Source organism: Rhamphochromis sp. 'chilingali' (genome assembly GCF_963969265.1).
Source record: "Rhamphochromis sp. 'chilingali' genome assembly, chromosome: 16".
Lineage (NCBI taxonomy): Eukaryota > Metazoa > Chordata > Actinopteri > Cichliformes > Cichlidae > Rhamphochromis > Rhamphochromis sp. 'chilingali'.
Genome location: NC_137943.1, coordinates 16,356,972 through 16,380,437, shown reverse-complemented (window position 1 = coordinate 16,380,437; position 23,466 = coordinate 16,356,972). Strand labels below are relative to the sequence as shown.

The window sequence follows — 23,466 nt, the reverse complement described above, 5'->3', positions numbered from 1 at the left end:
GCAAACTGAAACACTCCACTCCCCCACCCCCTCAATCACACACCCCCACTCCCCTCCCTCCTGAATTCCTTTTTAACAACCTAATATACATATGAATGACTAGCCAATTTAGCTTCCACTTCCATCATTTCACTGCTCTCCGGCTTTTAAAGGTAGAACGGTAGAAGCCTGGGAGTCCTAGATTAAATATCGTTTGTTTAAAATTTGTTTGACAGAGACCTGAAAGTCTCTGCTCCACAGCTGGTTCCAGTTATACAAGCACAGAGAAAGAAGTTAGATTTTTTTTTTATTATTATTAAGACTGTAAGACTCATGAATGACAGACTGGAATATAAGCTTCAAAGGAAATTATGCTGATATACGTCAATGGAATAACAGTATCAGTTCTGTCATACCCTCAGCTTATTCTTAAAGCTCAGAATATTGATGCTTCATTGGATGCTGGATGCTTTCAGTACATAATAGTGGCCACATGGGTGCAGTGTGAAAGCATATTCTACCAGACAATCTGCTAAGTCTGAAGATATTACACATGCAGTCCAGCTTCATAAATATACACCATGTATTTCCCCCCCAAATGACAAAGTAGATTAATCACTCATGGGTATATCAGGGTTTGGAGGAGGAAACAAGTTTACAGAGTACATGTTAGATCTGTTTCCTTCACTTATTGAGCAAGAGTGCTTATATTACACTGTGCTACAAGCTGTGATTTGCTAATGTCAGGAATTGCTTACACAGCCATCGGGATGACAGAGATAGAGCGTATGTGGGGGAATATGAGAAAGAAACCAAGACCAAGAGCAGTCAGTTGCTTGGAGTAGGTCAATTACACCAAATTAATTCAGCTCTTTGCAGTTACTGCGATTGTTAGATAAATCGATACATGTTCATTAGCCTGGAGTAGCACTGAAATGAAATATGCTTGGCTGGTTGGAGGATAGTAATGGGCCGATGATGAGCCAAACGAGATAGTGTCTCACCTAGCCCGAAGTAGGAAATAGAAATAAATGGGTAGAATAACCCTAATGACATCAAACACCTCCAAGCTACAAGATAATCACAGTATGTGATTACCAGTACGTATATGCACATTCTAAGTGATTCACAATAGCTTGCCATATCTCATTTCCCCATCTTTCTTTCTACCCTAAAACTGAATTCTATTCCTCTTAGTGTCTTCAGCTCCTTGACTATCCTCGGGATTAGCCTAAAGCTAGATGTTATAGAGGAGTGGTTTCAAACTTTCTGGACCCAAAGTTCAATTTTTGGCTTCCTTCATCTAGACAGTGGAGCAAAGGGAGCTGCCTTTTCAGATGCAGCACTCTTTTGAAGTATCTCTTCTTTCTGAAAATATATTTTGGTTATCAAGTATCTCTTTAGCTTGTTTGACAACATATTAGCATTAGCCAACTTGATCCCAAACTGCAATTCCTACCAGTAATCTCAATGTTGGATTAGTTGGGATTTCTTCCATTTAAAAAAATGTTTTTTAGTTTTTTTTAAATAAAAAGAAAAAATCCATCTTGGACCATCTCGGCTATCTCAATGCTAAGAAGCATCCCAGCCTGCCTATATCATAAGATCATGGTCTGCTGTGAGTAGGGTCGACTTTTATCTTTATCCACCCAACAGTCTTGGGTGGATAAAGTCCATATTGACTACAGAAAATATGGAGACAAGACCTGGTGTTCTGGTCACCACAAAAAGCGAGAAAGCAAATCTGACCCAAGTGATTGGGTGTGAAAGCTTCTAAGAGAAGTATTCAGAGAGTGTTGGCAGCAATTAAGCAAACTGAAAATAGGATTCAGAATAAATACTGATGGGATGCTTAATGTGAGTCAAGAAAGGCCATTTACAGGTGTTCAATAGCATTAAAAAAAGATACAAAAAAAAAACAGTACGAAGAGGAGCATTCGCATGTGCAGTAACACCTTTCATTGCACAGCAGAGGACAGGCTTTTAGTGCACGATTGCCACGAGTAATTTGAGCCATAGGACCTCCAGCCATGTAGCTGTGACAGTGCAGCCACTCAATAAGCTAACTCGGTCTTGGTAAAATCACCCTGGGACCTCTTAAGAAGTGGTAAAGCAGTTGAGCCCTACGTAGTGGTGTGTAATTCCAACCTAACCCACAGCCCTAAACAGCCATAATTCATTGGCTTAAAGTGCCACAAAGCCATGCCACCAGTTCAGCACAGGTGATGTGCCTCCGGTAAACTCCGAAACTTTAAAGAAGGAGAAGGAGAAGGAGAAAAATCTTTCATCTTGGCTGGAATGACCGTGAATGTGTAATGATACCTTCCTTTATTTGACCACTGCTGTGTATTTGGTATAGGTCTGCATATTTGGAAACATGTTGGCCCATGTTACTTTGGATTGATCACTTACAAAGCACAGTTGGTGCAATTTTCAATGGAATCACCCTCTTCTTAAGAAATAGGAACTTTTTATAAATACAAAGAGCATATGACACTGACATTCTGGGACAAGGGATATTCGGTAAAAGCATGTACCCCTTAACAAACCTTTTAACCCTTCTCAGCTGTAGAGTCTTTCACATTACTGGTGCATTCTGTGATCCAGACATGGTCCAGACAAGTCCATGAAAGTGACAAAGGAGGCTACAGTACAACAATAGTTGGCATACATACACACTGTGTGATATAAAATGCATAATGCTAGAGGTTTCTTACTATAGCATAACAGATAAACACAAGTGTGGTCTAGGATGTTATTGCTGTTCAGGCCATATTTTTAGGGAGATGAGCAATTCAGATGTAGTGGGCAACATGTGATGAATAGATGTAAATACCTTACCACCCCCAGTTTTACAAAAACAGTCAACAGGATGCTGACTTGAAGCCAATCTGTTCAGATGTCGTCAGATTAATGGAAGATAGCACATGTTCGAAAGAGGCATTAGTAAAAGAACGTCTTCTGACAGAAAACAGCCAAATAGGTTTGCTTCGGGTATAATGGTTAATGGCAGAAGGTGATGTGGCTGTTCGATCATATGCAGATGATTCATCTTAACCAGTACCTTTCTCCACACTTGATCAGCTTCAGCTTCAGAAGAACAACTGCCTTGACTCATGTGACCGAATGAATCAAAGGCTTGAATTAGACTAGGGTGGTTAAACTGCAATCCTCTAACCTTTTCTCTTTCCTGATGCATACTTGTTGAATAAAGATTGTGATGAAGACTATTTTCACAGTAGTCCAACAAACAAAAAACGGTCAATTTAAGGTGTCGAATATGCAACAAAGCAGCACAAGTATGGGTAGCTGTTTTTTCTGAACTCAATGCTTTTGTCCCACTGAGCTCAACTCACTTTGTTTTCTGCAGCATCATTTATAACAGAATAGAGTGGTATAAGTGTGCTGTATTATTACCCAGCTCTGTGCAAAAAGAGCTGGATTTAAAAATATTTAAATAAATCTTATAAGTATGATAAGCTAAAGTTAGAGAGCCAAGGCTGAGATGGTTTGGACATGTGCGGTGGAGAGGCAGTGGATATATTTGACAAAAGATGTTGAAAATGGAGCTGCCAGGCAGGAGGAAAAAGAGAAAAACCTCAGAGAAGATTCGCGGATGTAGTGAAGGAGAACTTACAGAGGGCTGGTGTAAGAGAAGAGGATGATAGGTATAGGGTGAGATGGAGACAGATGATCTGCTGTGGTGACCCCTCGAAGGAAGCAGTCGAATATCGCGCAGGAGGCATTGGAATATATTCATATGAGTAACAGAGTAGAACTTAACTGAGCTCAGGTTCACATAGCATGTCTGAGGGAGGAGGAGAATCCCAGTACAAGACCCATCCTATTGTCTGTCTTTATTGGGTATTACAGGCAACTAAGGTACAATTGTCATGTTTCAGGATTTTTGTCATATTTCTAATCGAACTGGGGATAACTTTTTCACAGGTTTGTGTATCATTAGGGAAAACTGGAATTTTTTTGTTTTTAAATACCCAACTGATAGTTGGAACAAGGAGGAGGTTGGAGGATACTGATAAAAAGTAACAGAAGCAAAACAAAAACATCCAAGGCCGCTTGCCCAGGTGTTTCTGAGAACTCCAAGTGACTGGAGCTGCTGATGACATGTTCATGTTGTCACCAGCTGGCTTACAAATGACAGCGACAAGAAAAAGCAAGATTCTGCAGTGTCTGTATTTGCCGGGAGGGAAATGAACAGAAAGAAAAAAAAAAGATGACTTCAACAAAAGTCTTGTTGTAGACTTGGAGAGATCATTTAAGAACAAAGAATAATAGGTGGGGGTGCATGGTGGATAAGAGTAATCAAGCATTGAATAGAAACCACACTGTTTAAGCTTGTCTGCCCTGCAAACGACCTCTCCTGATTTGCGTGCTGTTTCCCCTTGTGCATTTTCTGATGTCTAGTGCAGTTGTCCTTAGAGTACAGCTGACTACACTAACTACTATGAAGAGATTGGACAAGATATCAACCAAAGAATTTATCAGTGCTTAGTTTTTTAAATGCTTGACGTTTAAAGCATTTATTTTTAGCGTGCGGTTATCTTTGGGAATAACTGTTGGGTTTCAGGGACTGTGGCAAGCCCGAGACTGCCATTTGTATAGGCTCAAATTGCCTTACACGGCATAGATTTTTAGAGCATTTGTATGTGTTTGCTCATGTCTATGTTTATTGCCTATGGATGACCTTATGTGGGATGGCGAGTAAATGTTTGTCAAGTGGCTCCTGACAAGTTGCCTGTTCATGGGCTTGAGGCTGTTTGCCATACAGTAAATGGCTACTAAGTTCACAGCATGTGAGAACAGTCTGGCCTTTCAGAACAAAACCTCCTGTTCAGAGTATTTCAATATGCCCAAGCCTTGCATGTAAAGTTCACTGGCTACAAGCATCTGCTCAGCGCCCCCTCCCCACACACACACTTGTTTGAAAGGTCTAGATTTCTTTTTCAGCGGTATGGGTCTAATGTTATGTGAACAGCATATACTGTGCAGACTGATTAAAAACATGTAAAATAAATTAACATCACACAAGAACTCGTTTTTTTTAGTGTATATCTGTAGATAATTCTCCTTCCTTTATATTTTGCTTGGAAAATGGGACCAACTGGTTATGGCTGATGGCCACACCTCTCCGAAACTGCTTCTGCCAGAGGTTTCTTCCTGTTAACAGGGAGTTTCTCTCTCCCACTGATGCCAAAGTGCTTGCTCATAGGGGGTCATATGATTGTTGGGGTTTTCTATTTTTTCTCTGTATTATTGTAGGGTCTTTACATTACAGTATAAAGCACCTCGGGGGAACTGTTTTAATTTGGTACATATATATATATTAGAGGTGCAACGATACACAAAATTCACAGTTCGGTTCGGTTCGATACTTTGGTGTCACGGTTCGATATTTTTTCGATACAAAAAAATGTTCATGCTTTTTTAATTTGTCATTTATTAAAATTGTAAATATATATTTTAACTCAAAAGTACAGTTTTTAAATTTAATGTTGCTGAAACAACAAAGTAATAAAAAGTAAATCAATCTGATCGAGAAATCACTCATCTTTGGAAAAGAGTTTATTACAGAGAAATGGCTCTTTACAAAATAAAAGCTATACTATACGCTTCTTCTGGGCTATATTGTCAGCAGCATATTAAACTTATCAGGTCCCCATAAGGAGAATCATGTGCTAACGGTTGTATAAATGACTCGGGTAAAGTTTGTAGCATGCGTGCTTGTTGTTTTTGTCTGCTTTCACTTGTCTTTGCACTAGGATGATGTCGGTGTAAATGTGCAGTCATATTTGTTGTGTTCCCACTAGTGCTGTCAGCGTTAATCTTGTTGAAATGACGTTAACGCCACAACACGGCAAATCTCCGTTAACGAGCTACCGCGGATCGCCCCGTGCGTGGGGCTGGACGGCGTCAACACGTTAACAAGCTAACTGCGCTAACGCACTAGTTCCCACCAATGTAATTGAGCATTGCGTGGCACATCCGACATACTGTTTTACTTTTGTCCATGATGCGCTTACCTTCAGGGTCAAACTTCACATGAAGACCAAAATAGTTCCAAAGGCCAGATCTGAATAAGGGTGGGGGAGGTTCAATTTGCCATGTTGCAACGAGCTTAGCTTCAGTCTTGCTAGTGGATCTGCGCTCGGCAGTGCAGCCTAGGCGGAGTAGTCGAACGCAGATCCACTGAGCTCTCAACACAGACAGCATCGTCAGAAGAAAAGTTGATAAAATAATGTAAAATATATATATATATATATATATATATATGATTGATTTGAATTGAATTGAATTGAATTGGAATAGGTGCAGTAATTTATTGAACCATGTGCAAACATACACAGAAATACAATATATAAACAGCAGATGTTGCCCGTTGAATCCAAATCTGATGATACTTCTTTGCATTCATAATTCCATCAATTTTGAGAAGATTGTTTGCCACTTATTTCAGTCCAGTTCTTGTGTAATTTGGCATACCTCAGCTTTTCTTCCTGTTTCCCTTCCTTAAAAATGACAGGCTTCTAGACAGCCACCGTTCCCTTGAGACCATTGCAGCTGAAGGACCAGGTGTATCTCTCAGATCCTGTGTCAGATCTTTGTGAAAGTAAGTATCTGAAAGTGTCTTGACTTTCAGATACTCTTCAGCTGCTGTACATGGGTTTTTAAGACATTTTTCCTCCATTTGTCCAGTTTCCTCAGATTTTTCACTGCATCCCATGCTCAGATATCCAAATTTCTGCCTAATGTATTTGAGAATCACCTTCTTTGACATTTTTCATAGATTAATATGTTATTGTTAAGTGACTTGTTTGGTCAGGTACCAGGATTGAACTAAACATGAGGGGGAAAAGAAGCGAGTCTCCAAAGAAAAACTTTTAAATACCTTGGACATTAACTGTTTTTTCAATCTGTGATTTAGGAAATTTAAATATATATGGCAATAGTTTTATTTAAACAAAAAAAAATGATTAAGATTGGATTGTTGACATTTTTTGAATGTTAAGTAGCAAAAATTGCATGATTGTCTTAAAAAAATAACAAACATAAATCATCAAACAGGAGAACTTTAAAAAAACAGCTGATATAACCCACTGTGTACTAATCACAGGACTTCCCCATGAGTAACTCAACACATGTTCAATTCCCACAACAGCTGGGGGGTGGGGAAAGGCTTTATTAATCATGCAGAACCGACAATTTGCTGGTTATCTTGATAGCAGTGCCATCATCCCAAGTGCAGTACCCTCTTCAGCTGAAATGGTGCCACCCACAGCCACAAAAATACACACTCTCAGTCATAGTAAACAGCCTCCTCTCCTCTCAGTTATTAATCACTGACATTATTCCCCTCCTCGCCTTGCTCTAATTCAGTCTGATGTTTGTTTCACAGAAATGATTATAGCTAGGGAAATTAACATGCACTAATGTGAGCACTAAAGGGCTTAGTTATATGTCCAGTCTATTTAGTATAGACCAATTAATGAAATAATCACAAACTAGTCACTAATGCTCTGTATTTTTTTAACATTATGTTTTGTAGAAGTAAGTTCACGGTGGATTGTTCTGGAAGGAATTCAGCGTGAAAGCATGGAAATAGAACATTAATAATGCACACAAACAGTATTATTAAGCAGCTCTTTATTTTTTTAATGCAGTCCATGTATGCTAAAATGTTTCTATCATATTTTTTACCTTAAATGTTTGTTTTTGTAATTTTATCAGTGTGTCTTCTTACTACATGAAGCAATATCAAGCTAAAGTGTGCAACAGACCCACTAATGCTTTGGTGTGATAGCAGATTCTGCACTCTTAGTCTATCATGAATTCTGCACCCCAAACAGAGCCTCAGTAGCAGATTCTGCTCCACTGATGCATTGAGAGGAGAGATAGCCAAGTATCACAAATTCACATTTTATCAAAGAAATGCTCCATTTGCCTTACAAAAATAAAGCTTTGCAGCAGTAATTTTGGTATTTAAGTAGCTAAGCATGAGAATATTTATAGCATTTTTCCACATTACAAAAAAGAACAAAGATAGGACTGAGAAAAGAGACTGCTGCAGTTTGTATTGCACTGTATTGATTGTCTACATAGATATTAGTCAAGCCCATTTACCTATAGAAATTCTGGTTTAAATCACTCAAGTACTTACTGGAGTTAAATATTGACATTATCAAAGAGAAGACGTGTGTCTGTTACCTATAGACTTAATTTTGTGTGCATAAAGCCATTTACTTTTTTTTCTTGTCTCCAAAAAACACTTCATTCTAGGTGATCTAAGTGATTGTGTACTGGGTTCCACATTGTTGCTAAATCTGCAATAATGCTTACTGTGACTTTATGTCACTAAAACAGGTCAGAATGCTAAGCACTGAATTTGTTGAGATTTCTACACCAGTTTAAACATACAATCTGTTAATCAGTGCACTGTGCTGCACACTGTTATAATTAGTGAGACATATTGTAGTGAAACTTTACTTCAAAGTAAGCCATGAACTGTGAGAGTCTCTTTTCAGTTTGAAGATTTGTTTCAGTTACAGATTACTAGACCAGACAGATTACTTTGATAATTCTTGAGTGACTGTCTACTCCAGTAAAAACTAATGTTGATTTCAGTACCAGTAATGTGTGCTAAGATTTTTCTCCAGTAGGAGACATATTGTTTAGTCTTTACATCCACACTGAGACTGTTTTAGCTTGCACAGTGTTTGTCTTTTCACAATTGAATAATAGGATCCTGCTGATACAAGGCATGCATCTAATAAACTTCAGGAGAATGTCACAAAGCGTCCTGCTGATGAACATGTACATAAATTAAATAAGATGATTCTAATGAATCAAGAAAAGATCTAGATTATCCATTCATTTGAATGTCTTCATTCCTAATGTCAATCCCAGAGGAGTCCTTGGCAAAAGAAGTAATAAAGCTCCCATCGTTTAAGAAATGATCTACAATCATTTATTTGCCTGGCAAATACAGATGTGTAATCTCTTTTACCAGTGATGCTTTATGTTTATACAGTAGTCTTTTGGGGTCATAAATCATTGAAAACTCTGAAAGATAGAATCTGTAGTTTTTAGTTGTTTTATGTTTCTTTTCATGTGACGAGCAAGAGCAGCCACAAGTGCTCTCAAAAATAAATAAATTAAAACAAAAAGAAGAGTAATTAAGTCCTTTGTGAATGTGTGAATGTTACAAGCTTAGGCAGTTGGGTTTAACAGATAAAATAGAATCAGATTCACCATGGGTCACTTTGCTATCAATCCCTCGCAGTAGCAAAAGGCAATTCAAATTCCAGATCAAATACGCATCCTTGTAATTCAATTAATGCAATATACATGAAAATATCCTTTACCTTGGGTATTCTCAAGATGACCCCCCCCCCCCCCCCCCCCCCCCCCCCATACACCTTAAAAATGAATAATGATTTTTCATGCTTCGCCCCAAAGCCCACGAGCATTCCTTCAGGCTTTGAAAAGAGCAAAACATTTCATTTTGGGGTCAGCATCAGGGAGTACAGGTCACTGCTAGTCTGTGCTTCAGGCAGAGGGAAAGGACGCGAACAGACAAAGCTGCCTTCAAGAGTGCGCATCAATTGTGCATTCACGGGGGAGTGAGTCACTTCCATAGAAAAAGGGCTCTGAGTCAGAAGCCATAAATGTGTAGAAAGAGTTTTCAAATGCTTGGTGAGGTTCTGCATTTGAGGCCACCAGAAGGGCAGAAGAGCTAATTCTAAAAAAGAAGGAGTCATCATTTGGGTGCTGTAGCATTTGTGCTGTACTGTGTGCTCAGTGTTTAATCCCCTGAGTTATAGCGCTCGAGTGAAATTTATTCCAAAACAGTTCACTGTTGCCATTCAGAGCAAACTTATAACATCTGAATTCTGCCTTGAAATTTGCTGCATTAATTGTATGTCTATCGCGTAATCAGTTCTGGGATATCCTGCTGTGTCAGTGGTTACATCCCCTATGTAGTATCAAACAAGCCCTGCAATGAAATGTTCCAGGCCAAACGCACTGCCAGACTCACCATGACACTTCCCTTTTATTAGCATCCAATTTGATGAGCTCATTTCCGCACCAACACTCTTATCACAAGCCAAGCCTGGAGACAGTCAGACCCCTAAGACACAGCCCCCCACTTTAAACCACTGCTTAGAGGGCTGTTTGATTCTTCAATTAATCTCTTGTGTCAGAGGGGAGAAGCTGTAAGTCCAAAAGCTATTGATAGCGTCCATGTTCGGAAGACTGAGAGTTGGCAGCAAATAAGAATTTTCAGTTGTTGTCCAAGCAGTTTGTTTTGTGTGTGTGTGTGTGTGTGTGTGGCACACAGAAAATCTGGTTGGTAAATATCCTAAAGTAAAATAAGCACTTGAAGGAAGAAAATGAAGCATAAAATCAAATACACAAACAACGAGATGTAAAGTTAATCTGCAATGTCAGAGGATTACACAGGATTTTTTTTTTTTTTGCATCATTTTGCTGTTTCAGCAAGATGAAGGAGCACCGACCTTATCAAGACACTGCTTATATCACAGGCCAGAGATTTTTTAAGGGTCAGCACTTTTATGATTGCCTCGACTCATATTCACAAGTACAAGTATATGCAAGCACGACGACAAAAGCACTCACATACCCATAAAGACATCCTTACAAACACGCTCGCTTAAACCATCCATAATCACTTTATCAGCCTCGCGCTGCCTGCTGAAGCATCAATTGATTTGTTGCCAGTACATGTCACTCCTCTCCAGTGCCGTTAAATCTCCCAAGTATGGAAGATTAGCATCAATATATAATTCTAAAATTAATTTGGAGGAAAATGAGGGATAAGTGCATCGCATCATTGAAAGTCAATTTGTATATCTCACCCTCACCCGTGAGGTCAACTGCTTACGGTATTGGCCACAATAATACTAGACTAAAATAAGATTAATGACACAAAGAGCGAGCCAGTGCTGGTGGAGGTTACAGGAAATGGGCACACACTGATGTTGTTTTTTGTTGTTTTTGAACGCCTGTGCGAGACACTGCAGTGCTCAGTATCAGCTCCAACTGTTCAGCATTTAAACCATCAAAACTGTAAAACGTTAAATCACCGATTCTTTACGGACAAATTTCCAATCTATTATTAGACATCAAAAACGCTTCCTATTTAATTCAGGTTGGCCGCTAGAAAAGTTTAGCCTCTCTGACATCAGCTCAACAACAGCTCTGAAGAAATTAACAGCTATAGTTCCTGCCAAGCTTCAGGGCCACAGAGCATGCCAGAGTTTAAAAGGCCCAGCATGCATTTGTCTCAATCACAATTTTTACAAGGCAGAGCTCAGCTATCATTAAAATATTTCCTCACACAAGACCATGAAAAGCATCATTAAATGATCTGGATTAGATTTCAGTGTTGATGCAGGAGAGGATGCATAATGGAGCTTTTTAACAATATGTTGTTGACAAATGAGGCAAATTATAAAGACGCTGGAGTCTAACCAGGAGCCTGGCATAGTGTGTGTTTCTGATTGGTTGTAGCGTCCGAGGTATATTTCCATAGTGATAAATCACAGAGTCATATTAAATTGTGCAACTCACAGCAATAACACATTAGCAATATTCTGATATTAACAAATACATTCAGCATTGCATGTTAACAGCATAAAGATGATGTTGGCGACTAAATTGATTCCGGCTTTCTTTTTTGTCACAGTTATACAGGCAGAGTTGTAGGAAATGGTCTGTATGCCCAGAGGAATAACCCAGAGGTCAAAGTTCGCAATGTGGAGTGCGCAGTCGCTGAAGCTAAGGAGAGGCTGGAGAACTTCAACACGGTAGGATGGATTTTTCAGTTATCATATGCATAGCTTAATTCTTTTATTAGACCAGCTATCATAAAAACAAGAAAATATTAATAGAAATCTGTCAAAAATGTGTTTACAACTATAAAATGTGTGCTTATTCATTAGTAGAATAACAAACTGAATTCATGTTTTAACACTAAAATGTGAGCCAGCACACTGGACATATTAATAACATTCAACCACTAAACCCATTTTGGTCTGTTCAGTAATGCAAGTAAATAGCTGTAATTCAGAATCTAATAATTTTTTTCTCTTCTTTTTGTCAATTTTTCAGCTTTCTTGTCAAATAGTTGTTTGAAAATTTATGAATAACAACAATATTTATATTTTAGCATTAAAACTCTGATTTTGAGTAAAGAGCTTAACTGTGATGGATGCACATGGTCTAATTGTTGTGTTTTGTAATTAATAACAAGAGGAATTAAGAAGATAATAATAATGCTAATAATACAGACTTGATGATTGTTGGTTGTGGACAAATGCAACTCAAAGTCTTATAAGGACTCAAATGCTATGACACATTGTCAAAAGAACTACTGAAATGTCCTTGCCATTTTCTTTTGATCCAAAGACTTGTTTTGAGCTCAGAGGCAGATATCAAAGATAAATGAAAAGGATAGTGTGTGAAAGGGAGACAGTGACAAAAAAGGGAATTACTGTGGAAAGAAAAAAAAAGAAAGATGAGAGGCAGGAGCAAAAGGTCATGAATGAGTGACAGATAGCATAGATGACACAGGCAGCTTCAAAGTGACACTGTTTGTCATGTAGATGGGGTTTAGGGCTGAAAAGAACCAAGAAGAAAAGAGCCATTTCAGACAGTCCCTAGAGGCCATTTGAGGAGACAAACGGGCCAGGATTTGGTTCCCCTCTGCCCGCCTGCCCTTTTGTTGCCCTGAAAAAATTATGGCCACAGATAGAAAGTGCAGCGATGACTAGAGCTCTATCTCTATATCTCACTTTGCTTTTTCCGTTTGACCACTTTTATACCTGTGTGGTTTCCCATGCTTCCATCTTATGGATTTCCCTTTTTCTCTGTATTAACTGTATTTTTGTTTTAGTCTTATTTGAGTCGATAGTGTCACTCGTTACTCTTTCATCTGTACAGCAGCCACACTATATATCACTCAACCTGTTAACTGGCAGTTCAAGATCATTCCTGTTAGACCACAACATCCCATTGTGCTGGTGGCTGTCAAGTGCCTCGTTGTCATGGAAACTATGCAGAGTTGAGCGGGTGTCCTGTTGACATTTACAGACTTGAAAAGCCTACCTTGCATCTACACTAGGTGCCAGAGCTTGACTGAGCTTTATGTTTGTGCCAGATAAGAGAGAGTATCACAGAGTGTTAGCCTGCATGAAGTGACAGTCAACCAAAGAAAGTCTTGGTCGACTGGAATCGTTACTACTCTCAAACCAATCGATTGGCGGCACTGGGTGGGGGGTGATAAGAGAAGAAACGTTCAGCTTGGTCTCGGTGTAGGTGTGTGCTCCTGCGAGACCGAGGAGCTAGTGAATCTGTGGTTTGGTGTGAATGCTGTTATAAATGAATTATTAGGGCAAACACGGAAATCGACGAGTTCTGATGTATTTGCACTCAAAGCCTTGAGCCTAAACGGGGAAGTTGTTTGAACATAATAACACCGACAAAATGTAAATGTTAATTGAACAGGATACATTCATTTGGGAAAATTAAAAGCTACTAAAACACGCAGGAGGTGACAAGATTGGCTGATCAGTGAGAATTTGGCTGAATAAACAAATATCAACCAAGCTATCAACCAGTCGAACTAGAGATTACAGCACAAGTCATCACATGTGCTCATACCTGTGTGAACAGATTGCTTGCTAAGATGCAGATTTGCAGACATAGGAACACTAAAAAAGAGAAAATAAAACTGTATGTTTTCTGAAATGCTGCATATTAACTTTTAAAGTTCATCTATGCCTGACAGCAAAGATGGTCACTATTTAGACAAATACTGTAGGCCAGATAAAAGTGGTTTTGTTCTGAATGTTCTGAACATTTTTGGAACCAGAAGCTTCAATTCATCAATAACCTTTGAGCATACTTTTGCTGGATGCTGGCAAACAGTTGATAAGTAAAGGCACAAAACATGCAACATGCAATTTACCTGAAATACCTGAAAATTAATTTGCTTTTTAAAATCTATCTGCATTCATAAACAAGGACTGGAAAAGGAAGTTTTTCATTGCTCTGAGATTCAGGTGTGCTATTGGAAAGACGCACACTGCTTTGTATACAGTGGGCTGCTGAGGGGGCCTGGGAGCATGGAGCAAACCTATAAATAACCAAAAACCAGCCAGGCATGTGATTGTCATTGTTCTTGGAAGAGCTGCAAGCACATAAAAGTAAAGGTTATCTTACTAAAAGTGCAGGAAAACTATCAATTTTTATCTTTGAATAAATAAATAATGAGTTTGATTGATTTTATGTTAAATCTGATTTCATATTAAACAACAAAAAAATAGTTTGATAGTATAATGTGTGACTGTGACAGTAACAAAAGGTTAAAAAAAAGTCTGCCTGGTTTACTCTCATGGACTAGATGATTCAAAGCATAGCCTGCACTGTGTTGGTCCTCCGTGCATGCTTGTACCCCCACTTTCATCTTTTCAAAAACTCCTTTGAGTTTCAGATGCTCGCAACACTTTTAAGTCCTCACTTCTTCAAACGACTGTTTAGGGTTAAGATTTCGATTGTGTGTCGATGTTAGGAGGATAATTAGGCCGTGCGTTTGTCTTCTTTCATCCTTTGAACTACTGTGGATATTTATTTCATTTTAAATGGAAATTAGATGCTGACAAATAACAAATGCACACCGACTGCTTTTAAATCATATCCATATTTTCTTTTTTTTTTAGCTTAAAAGATATTGCAGGTTTTTCAGAGAAGGTCTAATCTCAGCTTTTTCCAGATTTGAATAACTTCAATTTCCGGGATTAGTGGGCTTAAAGACGTGTATATTTTTACCTACTGAAGAGCAGTTACACTCTGAGCACTGTGGCACTAAGAGGATTGGAAAACTACTCTTGATATATCGCAGACTATGACCCATCATCTAACCATGGCACCCTTCTGTTTAAGCACTCAGATCCCTTTACAAAATGAGTATGTGTGTGAGTTTCACCCACACAACCCTACACATACAGTACACACGGGGATAGAGCTAGAGGACATGCACACAACATTTCCACGTTAAATCAAGGACATAACATCTAGAAATAAAACTAAAATACACACACACACACGGGACAAGGCTAAATCTTGACCTTCTATAAAATAGTCCATTAAATGAGTAGGCCAACTCCCCTGTCCTCCCCTGTGTACCTCCTCTAACTCTCCTCTTTCTCCTTTTCTTTCTTTTTGCCTGTAAAGGTTGCTAATCCGGACAATAAATGCTTCAAAGTAGATTTCTGATTCTTAGCCATCAGTCCAGCTGTTTTTGGGTGGGGATCATTTCACAACGGTCTATCTGTTTCCATGTGATTATTAAGTCCAGATCATTTGTCAGTTTGTCACTTTGCACTTTTGTAAATGAAAAGTCAGCGGCAACATTCAGGGTAGGAAAAAAACCCCAAAACACTCAGACGCTGATTCTCATGCTTTATTTCTATCTTTATTTCACTCAGACTCACGCCTATAAAGGGGCAATAGCATTAACAATTTTGAAAGCGGTTGCAGGATAGAGAGTTGGAAAGCATAAAGATGCAATATAGTGAGGCTGACATGTGATTGATGGGACTGACTGCAGCTTTGCTGTCTTGTTTGGCCAGTGGCCCAGATAGGTTCCACATCAGAGAAGCCACGCTTGTTTTAGACCCACACTGTGCATATCCTCTTTGTGGGTCCAGTCAGTCCATGGCCCTATCAGCTGCTGCACAGACTCAGAGACTCAGAGTTCTATGTGCCTTTGTTAGATAGACTTAATTGTGCTTGCTTTTTAGAAACGGTTAAAATAAACAGATAAACAGCTGATTCTTTAAAGTATATCGGTTTTATAGATATACAGCTCTCAGCGGACTTTCTGACTTCAGTATACATCTCTTTTATGATTTAGCAATGCCTGCAGCAGTGTGAAAGGGTTTGAGCTCTCAAGAGTTAGTGGAGTCCAGGGATGAAGAAAGAGCTCGGGCTGAGCTGGCAGCCTGTCACAGGGAGGGGACAAATTCTTTCCACTTGAAGAAGATGATGGAGTTGGTCTTCACAGGAGCTCTGCTGCTCTTTACTGCTGCTGTGGCAACGATACAGCAACAAGTCTCACTGCCCAGAGCTCTCCGTTCACTTGGCAACCAGACTTCATGAACCCAGACTGTAATTTAAATATAACTTTTTTTTAAATGCCATAATTAGATGCAAAGCTCATAAAAATTCAGTGAACTGTGGATGTTTTTCTTCACTGGGTAATACTGTATTTGCTTGCCTTTTGGGTTATAATTTTAATACAGTGATTCTTGTCCTGTTAAGAAAATATGTGGCTGGTTGTGTTTTTGGGACACGGTTTCAAAAATCCCTTTTCCAAATCCCCCTTTTTAATCTTTTTCAATCTGCTATGGTATGCATTTGTAAAACCATATTAAAGACTGTTTTCTTAAGGTTATCACCAAGATGGATTACAGACTCATGTGGCTTCTCCTTTTTAGTAAATGTTATTGAATCAAGGAGATGCTGGGTTTTTATGTGAAATTATTCACTTTTCCATTTGGGATGATGGGGCATAAAAGTGAAATTGATCATATCGCTGCAAATTGGCACTAAATTCCTGATCTGTTTCAGTTGGGATTCTGAATATCTCATTTCGAGACACACTGATTTAATTTACTTTACATTAGATAAATAAACATATTTTCAAAGGCTTCAGGTAAGAAGAGAAATTTTGAAATAGAAAAAGAAGAGAAATGGATATCTCAGAGAAAAAGTAAGCCACAATCTAATTTAATTTTCCCAGCATATTGGCCTTAGTAAAAGCACAAGTAGTGTAGAAGCTACACTGATTTGACCCAGTAAGTGGGTTGATTATCCTGATAATGTTTGGTATTCATGGTGTGTAAACTGGATTGGTGCCTTGAAGTCAGCTCTTCAAACCTTTTGCTCCTTTATAAGGACATCTGAAGCCGATTTTCATGTCTAAAAAATCTGCTTCCCAGCAGCAAATGAGCACCATTCGCTGTCTTTCGACCCGCACACCTCTCGCAGGAAGCTGTCGGAACATGCACTCAGAAAAATGCTGATGTCACCGAAACTGCCACGCATTTTTCAATAACATCTCCATCACTTAGCTGTTAGAAGTCAAAGTTTGTTCCCGTGCGCATATATTCCACACACGAGCTGTTTCAGTCAGTACCTTACAGGAGCAGGGTGTGACAATCCAATGCAGCGATTAGGTAATGGGGGTTACATGAGGGCATGTCGAACAGAGTGTCACTAACAGCGACAAACTCAATCAGCTTGTGCTAGCTTGTAGTGGAGGTGTGGCTCGGCAGTTGTTGAAAAATGTTGAAAACATTGCTCAGAGTTCTAAGAAACTTAGGTGGACTTTTTTTTCCACAAACAGCATCTGTTTTCAGATTTCATACTGATTTAATAAAATGTCATGCAAAATTAGTCCATGTGAACACCTCTGGCTCATTATATTCAAGATTTGGTTCACCAAGACAGATCCTTCTATAGCTTTTCTCTGTGTTTCCCCTATAAATTTGCCCAAATTGTATTTTGCAATTGCATCCAAACATGATTTTTTCTCTCTTAACATGTGGGGAATATGAAGGCTGCTGTAGACAGACGGAGTAATTTAAATTATAAAAACGAAGCTATGATAAACTATATTATAATGAAACCACTGCTGCCATCAGAAAATAACAATTGCTCTACATACACATGGATAAGGCTCTTTTATAGTTATGAACAGTCTTGTTGACCATAACAGGTATAATTAATATACACAAGCAGCACAGTACAGCTACTGCAGGGATGGATGGCAGAGCACTGCGGCTGTCCAGAGTTTGTTTTGAACCTGTCACTCTTCTTAGGATGCACCGTTTTCATCTTTTCATTCCTATACTTTTAGAAGAAGCTTCTCCCTCGCTCCGTCTCTCTCCCAGCCGCCTTTTCTTTGTCAGGCAGTGTGAGAAATAGAGATAATTGCATCCAGTTCCTCTTTAATTGGGGACATCCACAGACACACAGACATAACGGATATTTAAACACTCATATTTTGTCTCCCAGCTGATGTTTGTTTTTACTTAAAAGCATTGTTGGCCGTAACAGTATGTGAGAAAATGTAGCCAATTTCATTCAACAAGTTGAGAGTACTTATGTTATGCAGACATTCACCGCTGTCAGTTTTTCCTTCAGTATCCTCCAGAATTTCCTTTGCTTTCCTTTTTTTTCTGCCCGCATATGCAGTTTTATCACCACTGCCCTCGATGAGGTGATACTGTTTCAGACAGGGCTGAAAAAGAGCAGATGTGGGCACATGGAGGATAGGACTTATGATCCTTGTCCGCAAGGTTGCCAATCATACCCTAAATGTATGCATAGCCATATGAAAATGCTTACTGTAACTGTTGCAGTAGGTTTCATCATATGCCAAGTGGTCACATTTCACATTTTTACATTTCATGATTAGATGTCCCATTTATGTCTACATTACAGCAGAATCTATACAGCTCAGTCTTTCTTCTAGACTCCAAGGTGATTGGTTACTCCTGGCAGTACAGATTTTAGCGTGACTAGGAAGCATTAAAAAATGCAGGAATTCAGCCCTTGATTCTCTCAAACCTGCCGCATCATCCTCTAACTAAAGAATGCTTTTGAAAAGAAAGAGAGAGGTGCATTAGTTGGCACTGTGAGAGGGGAACTAGAAAATATTTCATGATTTGGGATTTTATTCAAAGCCTTTTTGGAATACCTGATTTGCCCTTGGATGCCAGGGTAATTTCAAGGTAAGCCTTAAAGGAAAAGGTTTGTATCTTGTATCTGTGCCCTCGCCGTACCCATCAGCTTACACAACTGCAAGTTGTTCAAGCGCCTGTCTGTGCTCCTTTTTTAAAAAGAAAAACAACAAAATGTTTCAGTTTTCTTTCCCAGACTTGAAAATCTTTCATTTGTCTTTGTTGTTTCTCGGAAACTGTTGGCATTCAGTATATATAGATGATGGCATTAACGATAATAACTTCTGATTATCATAAAACATTGTAAAGTTAATTGCGCTCGCAAATTATAGCTTGTCAGTCTTCTATTGAAAGTTTAAATTGAAATGAAATGTAAATACATATACATGTTCTCAATTCTAATAGGTCGTTCTAACCCAACGGTACACAGACATGTCAGAGAGAGTGACGAGTCATGTTAGAACAAAACCATCTGTCTGCATCTCAAAGGCACAGTAAATCTCTGACTTATCCATAATGTAAAGTCTGCTGCTATTGAGATATTGTTCCCACTTGTCTACTCATTGTACCTCATTGGAGACAGATCAGGAGGATGACCCTTTGAGTTGTTGTTGTTATTTCTCATAAACAGATCAACCTTTGTGTTGTTGAACATATTGTTACGGTTTTCTTTGTTGTTTTCTTTTTGTAGCATATTTTATATTTGAAAAAAACTGACACAGCTTAGCAGGCTGCCTGTGAACAAACGCTCCCTTGATGTGTTGATGGCTTCTGCTCTAAAGCGAGAAGGAAAATTAAATAAATACAAACCATTTTAAGAAAGTGCTTAAGATGCTCATTGAAATCCAGAGCAGAAGCAGTCTTTTTCTATCACATTATACATTCATGTTATTCATATCTGTCTCTAGCTCCACAGACAAATTATAAATTTGCTTCCTCGCTATGTTACAATTGTAAAGGAAGGACTTTAGTTTGACCATTTAGCAATCATGACTTAACAAAAATAACCCAACACCCTGCACTCAGTAGACAGCAACAAACCAACAATTATACTAACCGTGGTTTCCACAGCAACAACACCTTAATTGATTCACTCCCTAATTAACATGCTTTAAGGACAGCTGGGCCAAGCAACACTGTGTCAAACATCCACTCAGTGCCATAGTTATAAGCTTAATATCACGCTGGCATCAAGTGATGGCGAACATTATGCTGCTTAGCAGAGCATTTGGGTGTGAACTGCTGTAATGCACACTGAATTTATTTAGTTGCTTTACATGATAGAAAAATCATAATGGGTTTATCTTATTCAAGAACATTGCTTTCTCTTTTTTCCCAGATTGTCTCAGTTATCAGTCATTAGTCTGTCAGCAAACTGTAATATGAATTAACTCATACTATAAAATATGGAACTCTAACAACTGTCAAATATTGTTCACCCTGTTCCCCTCCTATTGTAATTTATTCACACTTGTGAAAATTAAGACATCCAGTTTTACCAATGACTTTCACTTTTACCTGAAATGTACAAGATCTGGTTTATCAGCCTGTACTTAAGTGGTTATAGCTGTATCATCTCATTTTACTCTCTCAGGCCACAGTGAGAAGATGTACTTTCACATTGGTTGAATGTGGTTGAATGTGAAACATGATGGAAGTAATGAGTATACCGATTATCATGTAAAAGTACCAGCTTGAGTCAAAACCATTCTAAATGTCTTTCTCTAGCATCTGCAATCACTAATGTGATAGAAGAAGAAAAAGGAAAAAAAGAATACTAATATGTCTGTTTGAATAACTCTGGTACCCAAACAAGCATTTATTTATTATCTTAAGTTAAATTCAGTTCCGTGTAGCTTCCTTGGTTTGTGCTTCAGTTTCTCTGTTTGTCAGTTTGGGGCTTTGACTATCTTGACATCTAGTTTTTGTTTTAAGTAAACCTCTTATGAAACATCTTATTAATTGAAAATTAAACCTTTCTTTGCCATTAGCAAATAAATTAGTTGCCATGAGCGCGATTAATCTGTTTCCTTGCTTTTTTTTCCTGCTAGTTGAGGTTATTAGATTATCCTTATGCATCTTTTTTGGAACCATGAGACTTTTCTTATTGTGCTATCATCAAGTCAAAATATACATTTTAAGACACATACCTTTAACAGTTGAGATTCCTTTATGTTAGTCTGTAAGGGTCTGTGGGAATTTGCAGAATGTAAATTCCATGATAGTCTGTGCAGACACTTTTTTGGACCTACATGGTGAGCCCACTTAACATTGGTTTTTCTTTGTGTTACTTATATGAACAACAAGCTTTTCAGGAAACTTTTTTTTTCCTGAATCCACACACTTGGAACATGTTGCAGACTGACAGCCACCCTTTGTAGAAGCACATTAAGCTTGTTGAAGATAGCATGTTAACGTTTACTGTAGTTTGAAACATCACGTGGGATGAGTGTGTTATCACTGGACCACTAGCATGTCTGATTCTCTGTCTTGTTTCTCTTAAGCTTTGCACTCTAATTCTTATAAATAAACTTGTCTGGTTTTGTGAAATGTTTCTTTTGGGGCACTGAAGGCTTAGGAGAGAACTTGTTCTTCTGTTGTCAGGTGTATGAGTGAGTCACTGGGGTGGTGTCAATAGCAAAGACATCTGTAATCCCACAACACCTGAAGACATGTCGAGAGGTGAATGAGAGGAATGGGGCCAACTCCATGCCTCTCATTCACCTCTCAACATGTCTTCGCTGGTTGTGCCTTCCCTTTAAGGTCAGTTAGTCCCAGGAATGATCTTGTAAACTTTGTAAAGCAGGTTTAACAGTGTATTCACACATGTGTGCAAATGCATCCATCTATAATTTCACATATTCCAAAGTTCTGATATCTATGCCCTTATTTTGAACTTAATGTGCAAAGTACAGTTTTCTTATTGTGTCATGAGAGTTTGTCAGACATGGTGTTATGGAGCAGAGACCACCCTGATGATGATGGACAGCATGAAGGGCCAACAAAGCCAATTAGGTGGCCACACAGCAGGAGGGAAGGATATGGTCCTGATGGGCCAGGCTGATAAAGTCTTATTTCAGCTGTATATAGACTAATACCTAATATAAATTAGAATAATTCACCAAAAGAATTAACAACTGCCACTGTATAATTGGTTTGTTTTCTGCCAAACCTTTCTACATTTCAGAACCTTTCTGCTCTCAGAAAGTGTCCTGAGATTTATACAGGAGTAATGGGATCTTCCACTATGATCCAACAGTCCAACAGATGACAGATTTTTGAAGGATCTGCAGCTTGCAGTATCAAAAAGAAACTTATGTTAAAGTATATCATATGTTATCTATATTAAAAGTTGCTCACAGTGTTTCACATGCAGGATATTGGAATCTTATGCATTAACCATATTTCTGTGCATATGCAGGACACAGAGGAAATGTTTCCAGAATTGGCAGAAATGGAAGACTGGGAAGAGCTGGGCAGTGGGAAAAGGGAGGAGGGCAGCACCACAGAGTGTGATGATGAAGATGGTTGTCAAGCCTCAGGAGACGGTCAAGACAAACACTGTAAGTCACACCTTTCCATGCAAAAACACTCACTATACAAGCACAATTCCACACGAAGTCTGCGTGTTTATTTAGAATATCAATTGCGTTATATAACTAAGGAAGTGCCTGCCTCTGGAGAGACAGTGTGCTTTCTTTTTTTCAGCTAAGTGACCCTGTTATTGTTTTCTAAGAACTGTCACAAACTCTCTCTTTTATTCATCTCCTACCTGGCAAAGGATATTCACCTCAAATCACATTTTCACACTCTGCTGAGGCTCCAGCAAAGGTGGTGGCATATAAGTACCTTATATACCAGATGCCAAATCAAAAAGATGGCTTGCTTACTTACAGACACACTCTATTGGACCTCGTGTTCATTTTAATGAATATTTTATCTCCTGCAGAGATTTTACATTTTTAACACCATATTACCATGGTGTTTTGTTTTTCCCAAGCAATGTAGTGAAAAAAGAGACAACTGCAACCAGTGTTAGTGTCAGCCTTGTTGTACTTTAAAACTGATTTTTTTTTTCAATGCACCTGGTAAATAGACCATTTGGAGATACCATACAGTGAGAGCTAGAAGGAAGTGGACGGGCAATACAAAGAGGGAAAGTAATAAAATCCCAGCTGAGTAAGCTGAGCCTCTTCGGCTCAGACTGCCAGCGTTTCAGCTGCTGATTCAGCAGTCTCTCAATATGTAGCATGTACCATGTTTACTCTGTCCACCACAAACCCAGACAAGCACATGTCGTACATTTGGATGACTGCATGCACATTAAAATATATATTTTAATGACGAGCAATTAAGTACAACACAGACTGAAGTGTATTTACGATTGTGACTATAATTGCAAATTTACATACTGCTTGTCAGTCTTTCTCCGTTTCCTTTCATTACATTTTCACTTACCCCTTAACACTATCACAACATGGCCACACTTTTTTTTAGACACCCAGCAGTTTTTTTGCATGGCCTTTTTCTTCTAGATTGCAGCAGTCAAAGCTTTGTCATTTTAACAGGTTGTTTAAATGACATTTAACTGCTGTTTATTGAAACAAACACAACCCATATTGTTCAGTTCAGCCCTGTAACCTCAAGGTCGACACTGCTAGCAATTTCTTCTCTACCTGTTTTTAAGACAAGACAAAGT

General features: G+C 38.7%; 1 protein-coding gene across 2 annotated transcripts in view; it reads left to right on the top strand.

Annotated features, from left to right (window-relative positions):
* gpc5c (glypican 5c) overlaps nucleotides 1–23,466 on the top strand; it is a 110,657-nt gene that overhangs the window by 63,996 nt on the left and 23,195 nt on the right. For both annotated transcript variants that reach the window (XM_080862147.1, XM_080862146.1), the window contains 2 exons: nucleotides 11,705–11,825; nucleotides 22,189–22,330. In XM_080862147.1, the coding sequence (XP_080718273.1) occupies nucleotides 11,705–11,825; nucleotides 22,189–22,330 (263 nt within the window). The remainder of the gene's footprint in view (nucleotides 1–11,704; nucleotides 11,826–22,188; nucleotides 22,331–23,466) is intronic.